At 40.3% G+C, this 22,778-nt stretch overlaps 1 protein-coding gene across 4 annotated transcripts in view; it reads right to left on the bottom strand.

Annotated features, from left to right (window-relative positions):
- The window catches only part of INTS6L (integrator complex subunit 6 like), a gene marked incomplete at its 5' end in the record, with an annotated part of 49,384 nt that overhangs the window by 21,194 nt on the left and 5,412 nt on the right, over nt 1-22,778 (bottom strand). For 3 of the 4 annotated variants that reach the window (XM_082681813.1, XM_082681815.1, XM_082681812.1), the window contains 5 exons: nt 1,939-2,102; nt 4,495-4,623; nt 4,883-5,066; nt 5,283-5,372; nt 6,178-6,327. In XM_082681813.1, coding sequence (XP_082537939.1) covers nt 1,939-2,102; nt 4,495-4,623; nt 4,883-5,066; nt 5,283-5,372; nt 6,178-6,327 — 717 coding nt within the window. Of the gene's footprint in view, nt 1-1,938; nt 2,103-4,494; nt 4,624-4,882; nt 5,067-5,282; nt 5,373-6,177; nt 6,328-6,640; nt 6,774-22,778 lie in introns of those variants that run through there. The other variant, XM_082681814.1, reaches the window with a different exon arrangement.

Here is a 22,778-nt window from a genome sequence, read left to right as displayed (position 1 = left end):
TGTACCTGGGGTACCAGAGCAGATTGATGGAGCAGCCATGTTATTAATGGCTTTAGCTTGTGGAGATGGAGAGCACCAGAGAGAGAAATGGTGGCAGCAAGGGCGAATGGAGAGAAAAAGATTTAGGACAAGTTCCAGGGTCAAGAGTGAGATGTAGCTCTACCTACTCTTGCTGAGAGATCTGTAAGGCTGATGTGAATACGACAAAACACCTGTTTCCTTCATAAAAGGGAAAAACATGCTCATTTGGCTTTATGATTTACAAACCTACAAGATGTTTTGGAAGCTGAGAAAAATAGCCTTCCAATGTGCTTTTAAAGCTGAAGCTACGAGCTATGTGTGAGTTTCCTAAAATTCCTTCTTTCTGGTTTTTAAAAAGTTTTTTATTTTAATCAAACTTGCAAAATATATCTGGCTTATTAGATTTAAATCTATGAAAAAACATGAGTGGGGACTTCCCTAGTGGCACAGTCGTTAAGAATCTGCCTGCCAGTGCAGGCGACATGGGTTGGAGCCCTGGTCCGGGAAGATCCCACATGCTGTGGAGCAACTAAGTCCGTGCACCACAACTACTGAGCCTGCACTCTAGAGCCCACGAGCCACAACTACTGAGCCCACGTGCCACAACTACTGAGCCTGTGCACCTAGAGCCCGTGCTCCACAACAAGAGAAGCCACCGCAATGAGAAGGCCACGCACCACAATGAAGAGTAGCCCCCGCTCGCTGCAACTAGAGAAAGGCCGCGCGCAGCAATGAAGACCCAACGCAGCCAAAAATAAAATAAATTAATTTTAAAAAATAGAACTTCATAAAAAAAAAGACATGAGTGAAACCCTGTCACCAGCAATAATGAAGCAAATTTGTAATGAAAACATTCAGTCTGGGGTTTGAAGGGGCTGAGAGTAACTGGGCCCTGAGGTTTGACAAGCGTGCCACCTTGGTGCCCCAAGGGACAGGATTAGGAGACAGAGCCTCACCCACGGCAGGGGCTGAAGATGGCTCTTCGGTCGTACATTCAGGCCTTTTGTGGCCACCTTTGAAAAAAATGCAGGAGCCTCAAAATAGCAATCCAGGAGAAACTGCAGTTCATGTCAGAAATGTCTAAAACCTAGATAGACTATAGATTAGCTGAACCAAGAAGGTGCTGGAAGAGCAGTGACCTTTTTGTGCCCCCTCCGTCCCTCAAGGATTACTCTGGCCTTTTTATATTGGCTGCGGGGAGGGAGGACGATGAAAGGGAGAGTGGGTTTCATATGGTTTCCCTCATTACTAGATACCGCGCCTTTCCCCCTCCCAAGCCAATACATGTGGTGCTAGGAGCCACTACAATATCAAACCCTCTTCCACCAAATACAGTGAACAAAAAGATAAACCCTTGCTTAGAGATCATTTAAAAAATATTGCTTAATTACCCATTGTTGAAAGGTGCATTGCCAAGGAACTCAAGTCCACTGATTACAAAAACCTGAGAAGTAGGCCCACAAAGTCCCACTACATGTCTAATGGCTCCCTCGGAGGAAGTAGAATGACCTCTGCTTTGAATATGTTTCTAGAACCTATACAAGGTGCAAACTAAGTTCTAATTTCCAGGGGATGTACATGAAAACCAATGCCTGCCCTTTTTAGAGATTGTGTTTACCATGTAAATCAAGTCAGCGGCTCTGGCCCTGAAATAAAAACCAAGTCACAGATTGCAACAGCATCACAAATAACAATATTTTAACATCTGAAGAGGGCAGGTCAAGTGGCAAAGGCAACTGAAAGAAAGAATGCCAGAACAGAAAGGAGGTGCTCTCTTGCTTTTAGTTACAAGCTAGACTTTCCAGTAAGAAATAGAAAGCACAACTTAAAAGCTTCCAAGCTATTTTAAAAGGTTCTCTGCAATCAACTAATTGAAAATCCAGAATGATGTTTACCTTTTTGTTTTATGACACTTACTAGTGAAGGTAAATTCTGATCTGGCCAAAAAGATTCTGGAATTGGCCAATGTCCAACAGGAACACCAGTCTTAGAGTTAGGTCGCACATAAATGAGCTTATGACAGCTATGCCATGGTTGAGCAGCAAATGAATTGCTTGGCCTGGATGAATCCATAAGTCCATCTAAAAGTTAAACAAAAGACAGACTAAGGCATGAATTTCCTTTCACAGCCTCTGATCTTCTTGTACAGATTTTTCAGTTAAAAGCAAAGTACAAAACAAAACCAACACAGTGATTCATGAAAGATGGAAGTAAAAAGTGACTCTACTAGGATTTCTGAATGTTCTCTCTAGCAACTCTTTTCATCATCTAATCCATCCCCTCTAATCCAACATCCTGCCCCCCCCAGTTCCTTAATTACAACCAAAATATGTAGTTATACGGAAAACTGTTACAAAGTTAGTTTAAATTTTCTGAGATTTGGACACATAAATTAAACACACTAAACCACAACAGTTATTTTTCCAAATTAGGCAAATGAAATTTTTCATTCCCTGGTATAGTTTTACATTTTTGAATCTGACAAAATAGGTCATAAATTCTATTTAGATTTTCTATTTCCAACAGATGAAAAAAAGTATTCTTTACTAAACAGTTAGACCCAATGACCACAAAGGCAAATTCACCAAAAGGTAGAAGGAATGCTGACAACCAATCTATGTATATAGTTGGGGAGGGAACACAAAGCAAATGCATCACGTTTATGTGGACTAATTCATTATAGTTTGCCCATCCCATCATTAAAATCCCATGGAAACTGGGCATCGTATAATGCTGAATAATATATCCTGAATGCATTTTAATTATTTGAACTAGCATATTTCATTTGCCCCCAGAAAACAGGGCAAGACAGAGCTACATAACCTTTAATGGGATGATTTATTAGTCTAAATTATATTTGTAAAAGATATGTGTTAGTTATTTGAGTCTCATTTTTTTCTTCAATATCATTTGATTTACTTAAGCATTACTTTAAACAAGTAATTACTTTAGAGCAGGGGATTTACTGCGGCCCATGGAGCTCTAGAGAATACATGTAGTGCTTCAGGGGACCAAGACACCCCCTCTAAAGTTGAGATCACAATTCTGGGGATGTGCATTTTTCTGAGGAGAAAGTTCTTAGCTTTCATCAGAATCTCAAAGGTTAAGAACCCTGGACAAAGGGGAAATGGAGCAAGAAAGAATGTCTGAGCTATTTACGTGACACCATCTAATTGGTTTTCAGTAGGAAAGTTCCCTGTTCACATGAAGGTAATGAACACAAAATTATAGACCTGAGTGGTCAATCGTTACCAATATAACATGTCCTTCCTTTACAACTAATTTAATTACTTTAAAATGGGCTGTGAAGCCTCAGTCTTCTACAGCAGGTGTTTTGTTGTTGTTGTTGTTTTGGTTTTGGTTTTATTGTGTTTTTTTTAATTTGGCCACGTGGCATGTGGGATCTAAGTTCCCTGACCAGGGATAGAACCTGAGCCCTTGGCAGTGAAAGCCCGGAGTCTTAACCACTGAACTGCCAGGGAAATCCCTACAGCAGGTGTTTTTAAATTGTAGTCCAAGAACCCCTGAAATGAAACACAAAATTATGTGTGTGTGTGTTGCCCATGTCCATTTTCCTGGGGAGAGGGGTCTCTATTTTTTCTAATAGCTTCTCAAAGGGTTCTGGGGACTAAATAGCAAAAAGGTCAGGAACCACAGGATCCACTGCTTCAGCAAGAAATGTGGGTCTTTCTGCCCCTTTGCACTTACTCCCTTTGCTTCTCCAGGCAGCTACCACTAATTGTGGCCACAGCGATTAAAATGTATGGATCAGATCAGGCAAGCACTGTGGTGATAATGGAGTCTAGGTACACATATGTATGTATGTGTGTGTGTGAACCAACAGGAATGAGGAGTAGCGATGGCCTGGAACAGAGCTCTGAGGAAGCCGTGCAATGGGGTATGATTCCCTTTCCCAATACAAAAGTAGCTCAGCTTTCATATTTTGAGATGTTGAAGTTTCCATAAAATCTCATTTGAAGAGAAAAGGTTCTGCAGTTAAAAAGTGGCCAGGAAAATACTGGTGTAGGCTCTTATAGGATATTAGCAGTTCCTGGCTAAACATTCACAGATCTCATCAAGATAGCTTGGCACGTTTGGCGCTCACAAGACCAAAAGCAGATGGCTGGTTAAATGGCACTCTGTAGTCAATCTCCAGATATTTCATGAATAGAGAAGTGAAGAATTCAGCGTCATCCCAAGACTGGGACCTGGAATATGAAATGGGTAGGGAAAAGGGAGAATTTTCTGAGGAATATTTGACATTGAATTAAAGCTAGAATTTGGCTACCTGAAATGTATCCACAGGCAATGAATGAATGGTAGTTGTTTGGATGGATGTTTGTAACCACTTGATTGTGTGTGGCTAGTGAAGACCGCATCTACTGTGATTAGTTCAATGTTTTCTCAATTTCAGATCACTCTCCTATAATAACACTTTAAGGTTAAAAAAAAAAAAAAGGTTATCTACCGTACCTTCTCCAATAGGAAGTGGATCTGGTCCCGTTTTTTCAAAGTTAATAACTACACCACTCTGAACTTTTTGAACTAAAGATTCTAAACATTGATTCAACATTCTCTGTGTTCTAACACAGTAGGAGCGACCTATACCAGAAGGAAAAACAAATAGTACAAGTTTGATCAAATAAAACACTACTTAACTATACAAGCATCTGAAATCCTAAAATACAACTTGAAATAATCAAAAGTACACTGGCAGCAGACATCACACTAATGATGAGCTTAAGCAGCAGAGTTGAAAGATTCGGAAGGAAAAGAAGTAAAGACTGGATGTGGCATTTAAGAAAAATGGTACTCTGCTGCCCTGAATTTTTCCTTTAGAAATAGTAAATATTGCCAATACCTCCTGTGACTTCACACATCTGTGTAATGGCAGATTCATCAGTTGGTACACTCCCTAGCTGCTCTGGTTCAGTAGAAGCCAATCCAGGCAAACGCAACACCAGGGCAAATAACCTTTGATCCCAACGAAAAGGTTCTTTGGTTAGTTCACTTCCAGGCAGAGGAGAATTCAAAGGCAGATGAAGCTGATAAGGCAAAATTGGAAAAGTTTCATCATAACAACCCATACAAAAATGAATCAGTTCAAGGGTTATGGAGTTCACTTTTCTTTGATGTCCTCAATAAAATGAGGCAATCTTTCAAGGATTACCAAGATGGAACGTTTGCTCAAACTTATTCTTAACTGAAATAGCTGCATGTTCTCTGCCATTTAAATGAAATTTGAAAAAAAGAAATCTCACCTCTTCTTGAACACCAGCAGTACTTGTTAACTTGTTTCCATCTGTGATGGTAATTAAAATAGATGGTTCTAAAAAAAATGGATTTCTCCCCTAAAATACATTTTAAAAGTATTAGAGCTGTGTAAAGTAATAGCATTGTATTTCAACTTTTACATTTGCCTCCATTGTATTTCAACTTTTACATTTGCCTCGCCTGTGATCTTTCAAGTGTGTGATAAAATTTGCCTGGATAAATAAGAAGGAAAAGATTAGGGACTGAAGTGGGTGGGAATCAAAATAACAATCCCTGCAGAGGTAACATTCAGAATAAACTGAGGAATTCTTATAATTCAGGAACTCTCCAAACTATAACATCCAAATCCCCCTCTCCCTCTGCTTTCCAAGTAATCATAAAAGAAAGATATTAAAGGGATTATACTGGCAGCATCCTCCATACCCGGGTATCATTCAGAATCCTGACTTATGCTCTGCAACCTGGCCAGTGACTGGTTATTGTGAGCAGAGTTTTTACAGTGGGAAAGTGTAATGATAACATCAGCAAATGCTATTCTGCCTTCCTCTTATACTAGAGCTTTTTCGTTGAATTGAGAGGGACGAGGGACTTAAGGACTCTGAAAGTTTCTCTTCAATTGTCTTGTTCCAATATTCTCAGCAATGTATTCATCCCATGACAGCTGATGATCTGATGTGTAGGCAATTTTAAATATTTTGTGGTCAAGCCACATAAAAGACTCCCCCGAAACGATTTTTGTTAAAGTATGTATTTAAAAGATACATGGACCTCCTTTTGGACGTTATAAAAAAGAGCAGAAAACTTGGTAGCCATGCCCAATTTTAAATTCTTACCCCAAGTCACCAAAATAAATTAGCTGTACTCACTCAAATTATTTTTTACCTGTCCATAGTTGTCTATTCCAGATATTAATCTATTGAGATTTAACAAATCAAATGAGGATCTTAGAGCCTGACCAAGAGTAGTCAGTCCAGAAGCCTGAAGATTTTTTAGTTCACTCATGAATGTTGCGTGATTTTCCTTCCAACCAGCCTGCAAACCAAACATTTACAAAGAAATTCCCAATTATACAATGAACAATATATAAAGTGCAAACAACCACCAAATAGCAAGTATCAAACCTCTAACAAGTTAATAATTCTTTAATCTACTTCTATTCTATATCTCGACTGATCAAGTGGAACACAAGCAGGCCATTAGTTTCAGAAAGATCTGCCAGCCTTAATGATCAAGAGCAAAGATGCAAACAATGCATTCAGTCCATTATCGCTGGAGGGCTTTGGCTCAAGAAGCCTAATTTGCTATTCAGGCTCAATCAAACCTACCAAAACACCTCAGTATTTACCTTAGTTTGACACTGAGGATGAGCACAGAGCATGGGGCAGAGGAAGGAGTAATTTTTTAAATTCATCGTCCTTGATAGAGACAATTAGCTATTGAGTGTCTGATTTACATGAACTTTTCTAACCAAGAGTTTTTTCTCCCAAACAATATTTTCACTTTAAACAAGAGTATAGGTGGAATTATAGGAATGGAGCCACAACTATGTGGAGACAATCCTTCTGGCATCTTTAAACATTCAGAAAGGCGCAATTCTAGAATAGAGGAGAAAGAAAAACAAAAAGTTTTGACAAAGAAGCAGCATCGCCTAGGCACCCCCAGCAGCTATGAACAGCAGCAAAGACCCAAGGTCAACAGCCAACATGCTCTGATTGAATCATTTGTAGAACAGAAGGAAAGGACCACGTTGACTAGTCAGCAATGTGGCTATAAAGACAAAGCAGCACAAAACGCCAAGAAGAGAAGCCAAAAGAAGATGGCAGCTAACAGTAGGTCACAGAGGAATGGGCCAGCAAAGGAGACAGTAGACAGCACAGCCTGGCAACTTTGTGGGACGAACGGGCACCTGAGTCTTGGTAGCCCTGTGGGCAGTAGTGTAATATGCTGAAGGTTCAAGTCACGCCAACCAGACCAGTAGAGCTGGAGGTGGAAAGCTAGCGCAAATAACGCAGAGCTAAACGAAATGACTGAAGTTTCATGTTCAGCTAAAGACCATTATCCACACAACTACAGCAAACACTATCTTTTCTAGTTTCATAGCCTCCTAAAGCAATCTGGGTCAGAGTGACTGAAAGGCAGAAAAGGGGCCCATTGCCTGTACCCTACTATGAAGCATATGCATGACCTTGAGCAAACCTGTCGGCTCTTAGGACCTAAGTTTCATTATCTGAAAATGAAGAGGATTAGATAAACAGGGATACCGTGTAAGGCTGTGCATGTTACAACCCTGGAGAGCCATTCACATTGTGACCCATGAGAATGGAGCCCCCCAGGCTTGAACAGTACGCAACCTCCATAACCATATAAGGTGAAGGTGATAAGATCCTTTCTAGTCCAACAGTCTGGATTCTGTGAAATTAAAAATGTGCTTTTAGGGACTTCCCTGGTGGCGCAGTGGTTAAGAATCCGCCTGCCAAAGCAGGGGACACGGGTTCAAGCCCTGGTCCGGGAAGATCCCACGTGCTGTGGAGCAACTAAGCCCACGAGCCACAACTACTGAAGCCCGCGCGCCTAGAGCCTGTGCTCCACAACAAGAGAAGCCACCGCAATGAGAGGCCTGTGCACCGCAACGAAGAGTAGCCCCCGCTCGCTGCAACTAGAGAAAGCCCGGGTGCAGCAACAAAGACCCAACACAGTCAAAAATAAAATTAATTATTTTTAAATGTGAGTTTTCTCTCTCTCTCTCTGTGTGTGTGTGTGTGTGTGTGTGTGTGTGTTTCCTAACATATCCTGTAAGTCAAAGGATCTAAAGGTAGAACCTTTCCATGTATTATTCCTTTGGCCAGATTGTACATATGACTTATAGTAGCTGGGAAAAGTAGAGGATGTGAATAATTCCTTGTGACCCAAGGAAAATCTTACTGAACTAGACAAACTAAACTTTAGTTAAAAGGAAGGATTATGATTTGAATTGTCCTAATCAAATACTTAGAAATATCAGCAGGTGATTATAAATCACACTGAATTCAAAACTTAGCTTTCTTATTTGGGGTAGAAGAGAAGGTCTACAGCTGCGGGTGAGGGAGAGGGATAGCATCAATTCTCTCCTTTATTTATCCAACAAATTTTTATGGACCAACTATGCTATGCTGGGCAGAATGCTACATGCTGGAGATATCAAGAGGAATTAGCCCTTGAGGAGTTCCTGCCGCAAAGGAATAAGGAATGCAGTTATGGAGACGGAAAGAACAAATGACCAGGGAGTTAGGGAAGGCTTGTCACAGAAGACGGGGCATTTGAAGAAGTCTAATGGCATGAGGAGAAGATCATGGGATCCCCACACTGATGTGAGGAGTGGAGGGGGCAGGGCAAAGGAAGAGAACAGAGTTCATAAAAGGACGGAGCTTCCTGGGGAACCGCAAGTAATTTGATTATCATCACTCTGAGTACGCAGCAGGAGGCAAAGCTGATAAGCTGGGCTCTGACTATAACGTGCTGTGTACATTGTGCTCAGTAGTCTGGATTTTATCTGTTGGCCCTGGGAATGACCTGAGGTTTTTAATTAGGGGCGTGGCATGATCAGATCTGTATTTTAGCAAGATCGTTCTGCTGGGAGTTGGAGAATAAATTGTGGGGTGGAGGGGAAGCTGAAGCTTGAGGCAGGGAAACTGGTTTGGAGAATGTTGCAATAGCTTATGAGAAAAGTGATGAAAGCCTGAGCGAGGGCAGCGGGGATGGAGAGGAGGCTGCAGATTAAAGAAGTATTTCAGAGATGGAGTCAGAAGGATTTAGTAGCTAATTAGGGGCAGGGGTGAGGGAGAAAAAGGGTCATACATTAGGTTGAGTTCTCTTGCTTGGGCAAGCCTGTGAATGGTGGGGTCTTTCACCCAGAAGCCACTTTACAAAGTTGACTTTTTTTTTTCCAGAATGGCTTCATTTAGCAATCTAACTTCTACACTGTACACTCAGAGTTACATCTGCAGTGAGTGTTGAACTCCTGAGAGCCACAAGATAGTTCAAGGCATGACTAAAGAAAAATCAGTGAACTACTTGATCTGGTAAACGGTTGGGATAAGGTTTGAGTACCACCTAAGCAAGCACCCTATAACTCATCTGTGTTTAGAATAATGTGTCCTAATTGTTACTAATCAATCTGTCAGAATGACTGCTCTTTAAAATTTCTTTTCTAATATGAATTGAAAACATTTTACAAATTGTTTCTGCACCTGAATCACTGGCATTCAATTTTAGGTCAATTCCAATCCTTTGCAATGAATTAGACAATACTTGAAATTTGAATGGTATTCCTATCTCAGTACTACACAGTGTATGGGCTACATTTACAACCCAAAGCAATAAACTTCTTGGTAGCAGTTTAGCTCCTTCAAGAGAAGAATTAATGCCCCTAAGTCCAGTCCTCAGAATGCTGAAGGGGAAAAAAGGCCTACAGAGTGATTTAAATATCTAGAGAACCTTATTAATGTGAAAAATTCTTCCAAAAAGATAATTATTAGTTCTAGTGGGAGAAAGTATGTTTATATTCTTCATTCATTGCTTGCAGTTGATTTTTTCATAAATGAATTCAGGACAGCCCGTTGACCTTCTTTCATACAGTCTTTTATTTCAGGTAGCTCCAAAGATATCCTACTCTCATGTCAGTAAAACCTTTACTCCTGATAATAACTTCCATACATTTTTATGGACATTTACAGCTTACAAAGCATTTTCATACTTCACATTTGCCTAAGACAATCCTATAAAATAGGCATGGTATTACCATCTCTATTTTGTTTTAACAGACCAGGAGGAGGTAAGACTTGAGTATGACTTGTTTGTTGGGGGGATAGTGGATAAGTCAGAGAGGCACAGTCTGGAGTTGCACTATCTGATCCAGTAGCCCCCCAGCCACTGAGAACTTGAAACATGGCTAGTCTGACTTGAGATGTGATATAAATGTAAAATACACATGGGATGTTGAGGACTTAGAACGACAACAAAAAAGAATGAAGATATCTCATTATTTATTTTTCGACTGATTGCATGTTGAAGTGATAATATTTTGAATGCTTTTAGGTAAATAAAGTATATTACTAAAAGTGTCACCTGTGGCTACTAGAAAATTTGAAATGCTGTGTATGGCTGGCATTATATATCTATTGGACAGAGATCATCTAGAGGGAACTGAAGGTCAGGCAGGAGAACTTGGCCTTGCTTCAGCATAAAATAGGCTCATTACAGCTTCCAAGGCTGGGGGAAACAGGATCAAACAGTGTCTCAGGAAGGTCAGTCTGGCAGTGAATTATAGGATAGACTGGAGAAGAAGCTGTAGTCAGGAACAATAAGCTAGGAGGTTAGAATAGGCATCTAGGCCTGAGGAAGGGGTTAATTGAGAAACATTTTGAACCACCAAGATAGGACTTGGTGACAGACAGACCATAGGCCTAAATGAGACAGAGTAACAGATGATTACAAGACTTCTAACCTGAGACAACTAAAGAACAGAGGTTTAGGACAAAGGAATAACCTGGGGTGAATGAAATCCTAAACTAAGAGTTTACTGTCTTCACAGGTCAAGTTTTTAAAGTCTCCCAGAAGTAAAATGAGAATAATGATGATGATGATAAATAATAATCATAGGTAATATTAATCAGTGCCTATGTGTCAGGAACTCACTTATGCTAAGCAGAGCATTTTATACCTATCCTTCTCATCTGAGCCTCATAACCACCCCATGAAGTAGGTGCTATTATTATATCCATTTTATAGATTAGCACACTGAGGCTCAGAGAGGATAAACAACTTGTCCAGGTCAAAACAACTAATAAGTGACACAGCCAGGATTTGAACCCAGGTAGCCTAACTTTAGAACCCACCAATGTAAACCACTATACTAGAGGTTCTTCTACCTATTCTACATATTCACCTCATAGACATGTCTTGTTATACTAGCTTAAAGGTTTATAAGTTTAATGGAATTTCCAAATTTCATTAGTTTAAGTCTACTTTCCCTGATGTCAGAACGCAGACCAGTTGGGTGTGGGGAGCAGTGAATTAGGACTTGGAAGACCCTGGTCTAATCCTGGCTGTAACTAACAGGCAAAACAAGTGGTCCAGAGTAAGTCGTTTCCCCTTACTGGGGCTGTTTCCTCACCTAAGCAATGAAAAAACTGAAAACCAACTCTAAGGTCCCTTCCAGTTTTCATATCCTATCATTCCATACCTTGTATCCATCCTTTATATAAATCTGACTAACAGAAAGAAAATGCCTCATATCTTAATAAATATGCTAATTCAGGTCTGGTTTAAATTCGTATAGCCAACTAAAGACATCTTTGAATATCAGCAGGAAGAGTATGGGCCTTTCAGTCTGTCAATGACTTGGGTTCTCCCCGCAGCTCTACGGACTAGCCCACTAGCCTTTTATTCCCTACTCATATCACCACAAAAAGGAGAGAGTCTGTACTCCTTTCCTCAGAAGGGCAAAGCCTAAAAGAAATATTTTCTACTACCCTCTGCACCCCTATTTCCATGTCCTTATCTGGTATGTTCTCTGCCATATGGTGCTTAAAGGGTAGGTTTTGCCCCTATGACAGAACTATAGTGGAGGTCTGTCAACATGTGAACTATTTGGAAGCTTTTTATGAACACACATCTAAGTTATACCCTCCAGTCTAGCTTTCCTCAGGAATAACGCTGTTATTTAGAATTCTGGCGGGCTCCTGTGTCTTATTTCTCCATTGGTTTCAATGGAGGAGGGAAAGGTAGGGGTGTTATTTAATGGCTCCCCCAAACCTCAGCACCCGAACACTTGTCCTTCCTGAACTTCATTCCATTTCGGCAGGACCATTTCTCTGATTCATTGATTTTTATTTTATTTTTATTTTTTAAAATGAAGAACTCTTTCCTCCAAGGAAATCTTACCAGGAAGTATAAACAAGTAAAAGAGATAAAAACAGATCAACTGTCCTTGAAGAGGATGTGGCAGTGGTGTTACAGCCCTTTCTGTAAACGCCTGCTCTATCTCTGAAGGTCACTTGCAATCCTTTTCCAAAATATAAATGATCGTGTTAGACTCAGTATATAGTGCAGATTTAATGAACACGGTATTAACTTCTCCATCCAAGGTAACTGAAAAACATTTTTTTAGGGCAGCTGCGTCTAGCTTTCCACAGAAGAAGCGCCCCTTAAAAGACCATATAGATGGAATATGTATAAATAAAAAAACAGTTGAATAGTTAAAATTCTCTAGGGTGACAGCTCCTGAAAGAGAATGGCAGTGAATCTTTTCAAATAGCAAAAATAATCCTTCTCTATTACAGACTGTCACAAGCCAGGCTCTCTCACATGCAGCGAGAGAACCTCTCACTGGAAGGGCATCACTTGCTCTGTCCCTCTGACTGGGTGCTGAGCCACTGCACTAACCCATTTTGAGCACATGCACCCGAAAGCCTCTTTGGACCCTACCCTGAGGAGCAGTTCTATTCAATCCAAGGCTTCCTAGCTTGTTAGCAAGCCCTTCACAATGAATAAAAAGCCTCGCTGGATTCCAGAGAGAAAATACATGTTGTTTCCCTCTCCTTGACAAGACTTTTTAACTTCTATTAAAGGAAATGAAATCAGCCTGGTAATATTTGCCCTTCATAAACTCATATAGAGGGCTATCCCAAACCTTGGGCTCTTCTAGGTGGTTACAAACAAGATGATTAACGGATTTAAGTATTTTCCCAGATGTTGCAAGTTAAAGCCAAAGAGTCTAAATTTAGCAGGGCCATCATTTCTCTTGTTGAAAGATAAACTATTTTCCTTTTTCCATCTGCTCTCCAGAAGTTGGGGAGAAACTTGCTCTGCAACAACACAGACAATTTGAATAAATCAACTTCAATGGCATTTTTCAACTAACTTAACTTTCTTCTCCAATTTAACATTCTATCATCTTTGTCATCACAAACTGTTCTTGTGTTGGTAAAGTGACCAGTGGGACAGGATGACATGAAAAATAAGAAGCCCTGCTTTTCCAATCAACTCTGTCTCCTGAGAAGACAAATGACTTTTCCCTTGGTCTTTGCCCTTAGCTTTACATGGAATATTTGTGCGAGTTAAGTTTTCAACTTCGAGAATTTTCTTCTCACAACTAAAATGGACTCCAATTCTGATACATATAAGATGAGGTTTACTTGCCCTCTTAGGTAAACAGAACACTGTAACAGCTGAAATCACTTTAATATGTTCAAATGTCTTTTTTTTTAGTATTTTATTTTATTTTATTTTATTTTTTTGGTGTGTCTCCATATAAAATGTCTTTTTAAATTGTGTTTACAGCTAGAGCACCTATAAAGGAGGTTGTTAAAACTGTGAAATACACATTAGGAAGATGCTATATCATTGAAAGAATAGGATTGTCTCGCTTCTTGTATCAACTTTGAAAACTCTTCTCGCACTATATTTTCTGACCCTATCTGACACAATATTTTTCCCTTAATACTGTAGCAATTTGGTCTGATTTCACTTTTTTTGTGGTTTTCTCACTTGACTCAAGGTACTGATACAGTTCTAGGTTCAAAGGAGACATTCTATTATTCTGTGTTTTATATGTACTAATACAGCTTTCTCTTGTAAAATTACTTGTTTTAAGACTATCCAGTTCTCAGGACAGGAACAAAGACACAGACGTAGAGAATGGACTTGAGGACACGGGGATGGGGAAGGGCAAACTGGGACAAAGTGAGAGAATGGCATTGACATATATACACTACCAAATATAAAATAGATAGCTAGTGGGAAGCACCCGCATAGCACAGGGAGATCAGCTCCGTGCTTTGTGACCACCTAGAGGGGTGGGATAGGGAGGGTGGGAGGGAGGGAGATGCAAGAGGGAGGAGATATGGGGATATATGTATACATATAGCTGATTCACTTTGTTATAAAGCAGAAACTAACACACCATTGTAAAGCAATTATACTCCAATAAAGATGTTAAAAAAACAACAACAGAATATCCAGTTCTCTTGGATTCCTTTTTGTCAAATTTACTTCCCCAGGGGCACTTCTTAGTGTCCTGAACTTGCTAAGATACTCGAAGCCCATTTTATTTGATTACATCAATTCTCTCCCAGAGAACTCTGAATGTTATCATTCTGTGGTTCAGTCCACCAATTTTCATCCACAAGCTTCAGGAAATACTACCAGCCAAGACCACAAAAAAAGAAATCTAGCTTACTTGAGTCTTCTACTTTTTAAAAAAATTCTTAGAAATTGACCCCCTAATATATTGCAGAAACTTATGTGACAGTCTGTGGCCTGCTGAATTGTTTTTTCAGCAGATGGTAAAAGACTCTCATAACCACATATTTTTAAGTAAACCAGGCAAAGACATGATTCAGTTTGATTCCACCCTCGCAAAGTTCACCATTTTGTGTCTCTTTAGGATACCTAGGATAAGGTGTTTTTTTTTTAGTGGATTAACAATCATCAGGATTAGTCTAAAATATCTGCAAACTTCATTTATGACTTTTCAATTCTTACCCAAGGGAATTAAGATAAAATTATGAAGTAGCACACCTCTCAGAGTTCATGTGAAAGCGTAAGATCAAAAGAAATTTGATCTCACCAGAGGATGCTAACATGTAGAAACCAAATTTTCTCCTCTGTCCAAGAGGCAACTGAACTGTTACTGAAAGGAAACTATCATAGGGCTGCAAAGAATTTACCAAACTCGGTCAGATATAAATGTTAAGTTTCCTCTTTCACTCCCAGTCCATTTCAACTGTAGCTACTGACCAATACTCATTATTAGAAAAAAACAAAAACAAAAATCAACCAACCAACCAAACAAACAAAAAAAAAACGCTATCGTGCTGAGCACATGTTCAATTGCTTAGGTTTGGGGTTCTGATAGGAGATATTTTTATGAACACATACACAAGATAAAAATCAACAAAAGTGGTCTTGGAAAATACACAAGGACAGGAGTGAGACTAAGCCACCCAAACATTACAGAAAGAGTTGAAGAGAGGAGAGAGCAGAATGGCCATTCCTTACTTTCTAAAGATCTTACGGCATCTCTTTCCTCCAGACTAATTCTTTTTAAAAAATTCTCTCAAAAACTTTTTATGAGCTGTTTTTTACATTATAAAAGTAACGCACGTTCATTGTTAAAAATCCCAACAGAAATACAAAGTTAGTCTATCTCTTCACCAAATTGTCAGTACCACTATTCAGAGGTAACCATTGCTAGGAATCTGTCCTAAACATTAAACTGTTGGCAGCAAACAGAAATGACTCCAATAAGATGAAGTGGCATTTACCAATAAGATGGAGTGACCAATTTAACCAGTAGGTACGTGATACAGCACTTTAACCACTTACAGAAACTGTTTCCTAAAATTTAAAGCAATTTTGGGACTTCCCTGCAGGTCCAGTGGTTAAGACTCCGCGCTTCCACTTCAGGGGGCGCAGGTTTGATCCCTGGTCGGGGAACTAAGGTTCCGCATGGCATGCGGCGCAGCCAAAAAAAAAAAAAAATTAAAGCAATTCTGAAGTCCCCCTGACGTCCCAGCCAGAATTATTCCACTTCCTGCCTTTCAGTTATACAATTCTCTCCTGACTTTTTTCAGAAGGAATAGTGGAAATAATCTAGTCTAATCCCTTCATTTTACAGATAAGAAAACTGCCACCGTAAAAGGTTACGTGACTTGCCCAGGGTCATGTGTCTAATCAGTAGCTACCAGACAGGCTATCCTATGACCACTTTTTCAAATCTAATTTTTATGAAAGTACCTAGGAAGACTTTAAATAGACTTCTAACATATAGCTCAAAAACTTCACTATGAAATGGAATTTACAATGTCTATACCCATGTAAACTCTTAAGAAAAAGGAGCACTTTGCTCCAAACATCTTGCACGTTCTCCTACAAGACATACAACAGGAGGGACCCCCAATTTTCCAATGTCATGGCTGTATTAAAGACTAGATATTCTCCCTGGAATCCCATTATCCACTGTCTAGCTCCCTTCCACAGGGACAAAGGCAAAGAGGGACTGGTTAAATATACGGCAGGGCTTCCCAGCATCTTGAGGCCAATTTAAATAAAAACATCTTGGTCTGGTTCAGGCTAATCAACCGCTAAAGGTCAGAGTCCAGCTCTCTCCCCCTTCCTCCTGCAACTTCTCATCATTATAACAGCATTTAAAGCACCTTCTGTCACATCCTCCCCCTCAAGTCACACCCTTGCTGGCATGCTTTCAGTTCATTTTCTCTCCTCCCCCAGGCCTCTGGTCCCTCTGGCTCTCTCTCTCTCTTCTCCCTTTGGTTAACTGATGGTCTAAGAGTTGGCATCAGGAGTGGGAAGACAAACTCAGGGAGTGGAAGAGAGAGGTCTGGCTGAAGGGCAGGGCTCCTGTGGGGAAATGATGGGAAATACGTTTATACAGACACATGGAGCAGGTCCTAGAGAGCTCAGAATGGCAGACTGAGCAATTTTGACTTGATTCCATAGGCACTGGGGAGTCTCTGAAGGCTTATGAGCGGGGGAGTGATATGATGAAACCACCTTTTTTAGAAAGTTAGCAGTTGGTATGGGTAGAGAGTAGGAATTTGGGAAGCACTTGGAAGACTACATAAGAAGGTTGCTATAGTGGCCAAAGCACAGAAGTCAGGACCTGGACTGAAGTGCTGGCAGCAGAAATTGAGTTGAAGGAACATATGTAAGGGACATTGCAAAGGGATAGGCCTCAGAAGAAGATGGAAGGACAGGATCAAAGCTGAATAACGTCCACTGTGCAATCCTGAGTGACAAAAAGATGGGGAATATAGAAGACGGGATAGTTTTAGAGCCATAAGCAGGTCTGTTTGACATGCTAACTATGAGCTGATGGCAGGAGAGACAGGCAAGTGGAGATGTCCCGTCGTCAGCTAGCGATGCCCGGGTAAGAAGCTGAAGTTGGGGAGTAGACGGAATATTTGAAATCATGAATGAGGTAGGAGGCATTCAGCAAGGGAAAGAATTTGGCAGATAGGGAAAGAATTATCAGAGACAGGGGTGGAGAAACAGAAGGGAGGAGGTGATAAGTTTCTGGAAGGAAGAAGCATTAACAGTTTCAAATATAGGCAAGGACAAAAAGAATAAACATTAGTAAATTAGCCCAAGTAGCTATATAGTAAATCCTAAGACCTTAATAAACTATATTTACTTTCCTCAGTAGTACTACTCCTTACTCACACAAACAAATGTTTTGAGCCTCTTGTTCAATAACATTCAAGTCCAGAGTTTGGTTCTTAGTACTAAGTTTAGTGAACTATTCGACTTAACAGGGCAGGATATAACTAACGAAAGAGCAGGTGCATATGGTTGAAGATACAGGCACATATATATTAAGATAATCACGCACATATGGTTTAAGATACAGAATTCTATTTTTTCTGAGAACATCTGGCACATCTGGCACAAAAGCCTTCATGTAACTTTTCTCTGGTTAAGACCCCAGTGGCTAAGTTGGCAGCACCTCCAATCCTCTGAAATCCATCCCTTACCAACCTAACTAAGCAGGAAGGGGGGAAAAGTTATCTGCCTATGGCAGGGGTGTGGCTTGAGGAGAATGGGAGATCTGGCTGAAATGGGGAGCGGACCATTAGATCAGGCACAGGTTGAGAGAGAAAACTCGGCGAAGGCAGTATGGCATGCTCAGGCCTTTGACAAAATGGCTTCTGCCTCTCCCACGGGCTGTGGATTAAAGGAAACTAAATGGCTACTGTGGAGTACATTGACTGTCTTTCTTTTCCCTATAAGAGAAACATTTATCAGGAGAGTGACAGGGTGAAGATGATGTATCTGTTTCTGAAGGCCATTAGATCGCCAAAAACCACCGTGTTGCTTTTTCAAGCCTACCGTTCCTCCCATGGGGCCTACTCGGCCTAGGCCCCAGTACTCAACCTCTACTCCCCAGCTATCTCAAGTTCCATCAACTGAGAGTCCCAACAACTCCATCTCTTTCCCTGAGTAGGGGCATAACTGTGATATCAAAGACCAAAGTGATTCACAAACAAATGTACCATGATATTCACCTACAAAGAATCAGAGAAATAATAAAAATGGTAACACTGGCAGTAGTCATTTTCATTCATCGAGTGCTTGCTCTAGTATCAAACACTGTCCTATCAAAAGCAACGATAAATAATAGCATGATCCCAGGACATATACCATAATGAGAAAATACCACTGAGAAGTTATTAAAAGGAATATTCTATCATAATTGACAGGGAAAGTGAAGTGGCTCATTACTTAAGACTTTGGAATAGAGACAGACCTGGGTTACTATTCAGTTGTGTTACTTAACCTCTCTGGCCCCCAGTTTCCTTATCTGTTAAGTGGGGATAATAATAGTACCTGTGATTTAGGCTGGTTGGGAAGATAAATGAAATAAGCACTGTACATTCATTGGCACATTGCCCTGTACATAAGCATTATTCAAAAATGTCAGCTGCTATTATTAGAAAGCTATTATATTATTGTTCATTATTATAAGGAAGTAGATATAAGTCGAATCATATCTGTAAAAGCCAGATAACACCTTTGACTATAAGATAGGTTTTAGGAGGATCTAAAACTAGGGCTACAAAATGGTTCCACATCATATACATGCTATTCATCAACGTATCTGTACTCTCACCGAGGCTCAGAATTAGACATTGGTATTTATTCCTTAAATGGGAGCCATTACAGTAACAAAAAATAACATTGTCACTCCTGTAATCCCCCTTAGGAGGATTGAGCTTAGAGAAAGTAATGATCATGGGAGCCCGCCCATGGCCCCACTTGGACCTCCCCCCTCCTTTTAATGCTACTGATGACTTCCCATGATATAAGACAAGGGCCTTGCTAGGGAACCTCAAGAAACCCTTCAACAAGAGCAGTGATACAAACCCCTCTTTGTTTCTTAGGTTTTACACTATGCCAAGCTAAAGAATTTATCCTTTATCCTCCTTCTCTTGATGAATACTGTTCCTGGGAATTCTTAGGCCAAGTAGCTATGTAAATCTAATAAGGGATATGTTACATATTTCTAATAGCACTAAAAGCATGGAACATTTTGTGCCACTGGTGACCACATATTACAAACAGAATTCTGAATTACTGTAGTTACATTAGGAGTTCACATATATATTCTTTTCTACTTAGCCCAGGAAAAAAACTTCTAACCCAACCAGTTGGATCACCAACTGTATCCAAAAGTCTAAGCAACCAAACTGGCTTTCAATACAAACAAGAATGGGATGCTTTCATATTTTTACCCCAGGGCCAAGGGTTATCAACCCATCAACTCTGAACTGTATGATAACCTCTCATGCACAAATGACTCCATTATGGAGGTGCTCACTTAAAACAGAACTTTGAGAGGGAGAATCCCCCTTCAGAAACAATTTCTAGGACATGAACATCATAAATATGTTAAGAAAAAATAGAGACCAACACTGTTGTCCAACAGAAACATAGTGAAAGCCACATAAGTAATTTTATATATTCATGTAGCCACATTTAAAAAATAGGAACAAGTGAGATTAATAATATATTTAATTTAATCTAATATATCAAAAGTATTGTCTAAACTTGTAGTCAATATAAAAATTGTTAATGAGATATTTTATATACTTTTGGTACTAAATCTTCAAAATCCCGTGTTTAGTTTACACTTACAGCACATCTTGATTCAAACTAGCCACCTATTCAAGGGCTCAATAACCACACGTGGCTAGTGGATGCTGTACTGAACGGCGCAAATACAGCCAGTCTGACATGAGTGACTGGTATATTTTGAAGAGCCATGCCTACCCTCACGGACACCTCAGCCCTTCACCGTCTTTGATGGAGCTCTTAGAGTGTACCCACCCCTCTCTGGGACCACTAGTCCACCTGGAGTTGTGAGGAAGAAGGGGGGGAAAGGATGTGTTTTTAACAAAGCACCTTGGAAACCCAACTCCATTTCCCAGTAGAAACAATAGCAAACACAATAGTTCTGTGGCTAAGTGGCATGAAGGGTTAAATAGGCTTTCCTGGGGAGGAAGGTCTGGGAACCTAATCACCATTTAGAACACTGCATCCAGGAGATAGCGTGTTCCAACCTTCCAATAGGCACACAAAGAGACTGCCTGGATCTCTCATCTACATTCTTAGTAAAAGGGAACTGACAGCCATGTTTACAAAGAGTTTTTCATTTAAGTACTTAAATTAAGCCGGTTGGTTCACTTCTTCATCCCTGTCCCCTCCTCCCCGCATTCAGAGGGTCCTTCAGTCCTGCCCTTCTCTGGAAAGCACATTTCTCCCTGAGACGTGGAACAGCTGCCATTTTGGAACACTCTGTGAAACTGAGAACCCTGTCTTCTGAACAGTTCTAGTTATATTTCTGAAGCAAAGGCAAACTGAAAAGGACAATATTTGCCCTTTCCTTATGTGTGCCCTGCCCTTCTGCCACCCTTCCTACCCCCATCCTAACCTCAAAGTCAAAAGCTCTCAAGTGGCCAGCACTAATGCAAAACTAGGCAACTTCAACTACATATTTTAGATCTCCCCCACCTCTCATTCTCTCATCTCCCCCAGCCCACCTCAACGTACGCTTCTGCATAATAACCATGCAAGCACACAGACAACAAGCCTTATCCTATTTGTCTTCAAATCCACCTCATAGCTCTTCGTTCCAGGAGAAATGTACAAACTCTAGCTTGTAGGTTTCGAAGCCCTTTTGCGATCCAGTCTTAACTAGTTGCAATCTTGACTGGATAAACTGAATCATCACTGGGTCCTGTCAATTCTCCCTCCCTCACCTGCAATCTGTTGGTTCAGAGTCCACTGTTCTTGACATCTCCCGTATCTTAATCCACATTCTCCAGTCACCTTTTTCCAATGACTCTTCTCAAGACCCTTGAGGGCTAGGACCGTATCTTTTACTATTCCAGTTTCCCCTTGGGCCAAGTCTTTCCTGGTGTCACCTTCGGCCCCAAGTATAGTATAGTACAGTCCACAGAGGGTGCTGAATGAACACATGGTATATGAAAGCCTAGACTGCTATAGTAGCAATCCAATGTCAGACTTATCTGCCAGAAACACCATTTTGGTCATATCACCACAATGGTGGTAACAGTCAGACCAACGGCTACCTTCAGGGAGGAAGGGATTGCAGGAAGAAGCAGGAAGCATTTTCTGGGTTAAGTTCTAGACAGAGGGTTAAGGGATCATAGTGGAAGTTGTTACACTGTTTGGAGTAGGGGTGGGCAGAGGGGCAGGATGACTTTTGAGAATGTAGAATGAAGAAGTGAGGCATGTCAGGCCAACCAGTGTGTCCCAGGCAGAGGGAACAACATATGCAATGGCACAGAAGCAAGAGGCAGAGTGAGTCTGGACAAGTGACTCTGAAGAGTGTGGAGAGACACTGTTGGCAAAACCAGGTTAAGTAGTTTGGATTTTATTCTGAAATATAATGGGGAGTCCCTGAAGAATTTTTAGTAGGGGAATGACTTTTGAATTTACTCTATTTTAAGAATCAGCAATCTAGTGGTGATGAGGGTGAAGAATCAGTGGCAAGCAAGACCAGAAGGAGGGAGACCAACTGAGTGGCTGCTGAAACAATGGTCCAGATGAAAGTTGAAACAAGGGAGGAGCAAATAAGAATGAATGGATACAAGACAGGTTTAGGATACAGAACAGACAGGACTCCATAATTGTCTCAGCACTCCCTAGTCATCTCCCAGCTGGTACCTAATGTGAAAGTAGCACTTACTCCCTTGACCAGGGATCTAGTCTTCTACCCCAAAATCTCCCCTTTTCTTTCTTTTTTTTTTTTAACAAGAAATATTTTATTCGCTGCAAAACAAAACAACAAACAAACAAAAGTGCAGATAAACATAGTAGTGTACACATGACCGATGGAGGGTTCTCTATATAAGCTTTCACTAAAGTTCTAATTCCTCCTTCTACTCTTACATAAAGAAAAAGAGCTATCAGGCAGAGTACCTCATTCTTAAAATTCTTTCCAGTAAACTATATTTAATTCACAGGTTGGATAGAAGTCTGGAAGCATTTACTTTTTATGTATGTATGTATATATGTTTACTTGATATATAACATTGTATTCGTTTCAGGTGTTCAACATAATGATTTGATATTTGTATATACTGCAAAATGATCACCACAGAAAAGCTAGTTAATATCCATTGTCACACAAAATTACAACATTTTTTCTTTTTTCTTATGAGAACTTTTAAGATCTACTCTCTTAGCAGCTTTCAAATATACAACACAGCAGTGTTAACTATGGTCACCATGCTGTACATTACATCCCATGACTTATTTATTTTATACCTGGAAGTTTGTACCTTTTGCCACCCTTCACCCACTTTGACCACCCTCCACCCCCTGCCTCTGGCAACCACCAATCTGTTCTCTGTGTCTATGACCTTGTTTTGTTTTCATTTTGTTTTGGTTTAGATTCCACA

Source organism: Grampus griseus (assembly GCF_964374135.1).
Source record: "Grampus griseus genome assembly, chromosome: X".
NCBI classification, from domain to species: domain Eukaryota; kingdom Metazoa; phylum Chordata; class Mammalia; order Artiodactyla; family Delphinidae; genus Grampus; species Grampus griseus.
This window is presented reverse-complemented; position numbering and strand designations above follow the sequence as displayed.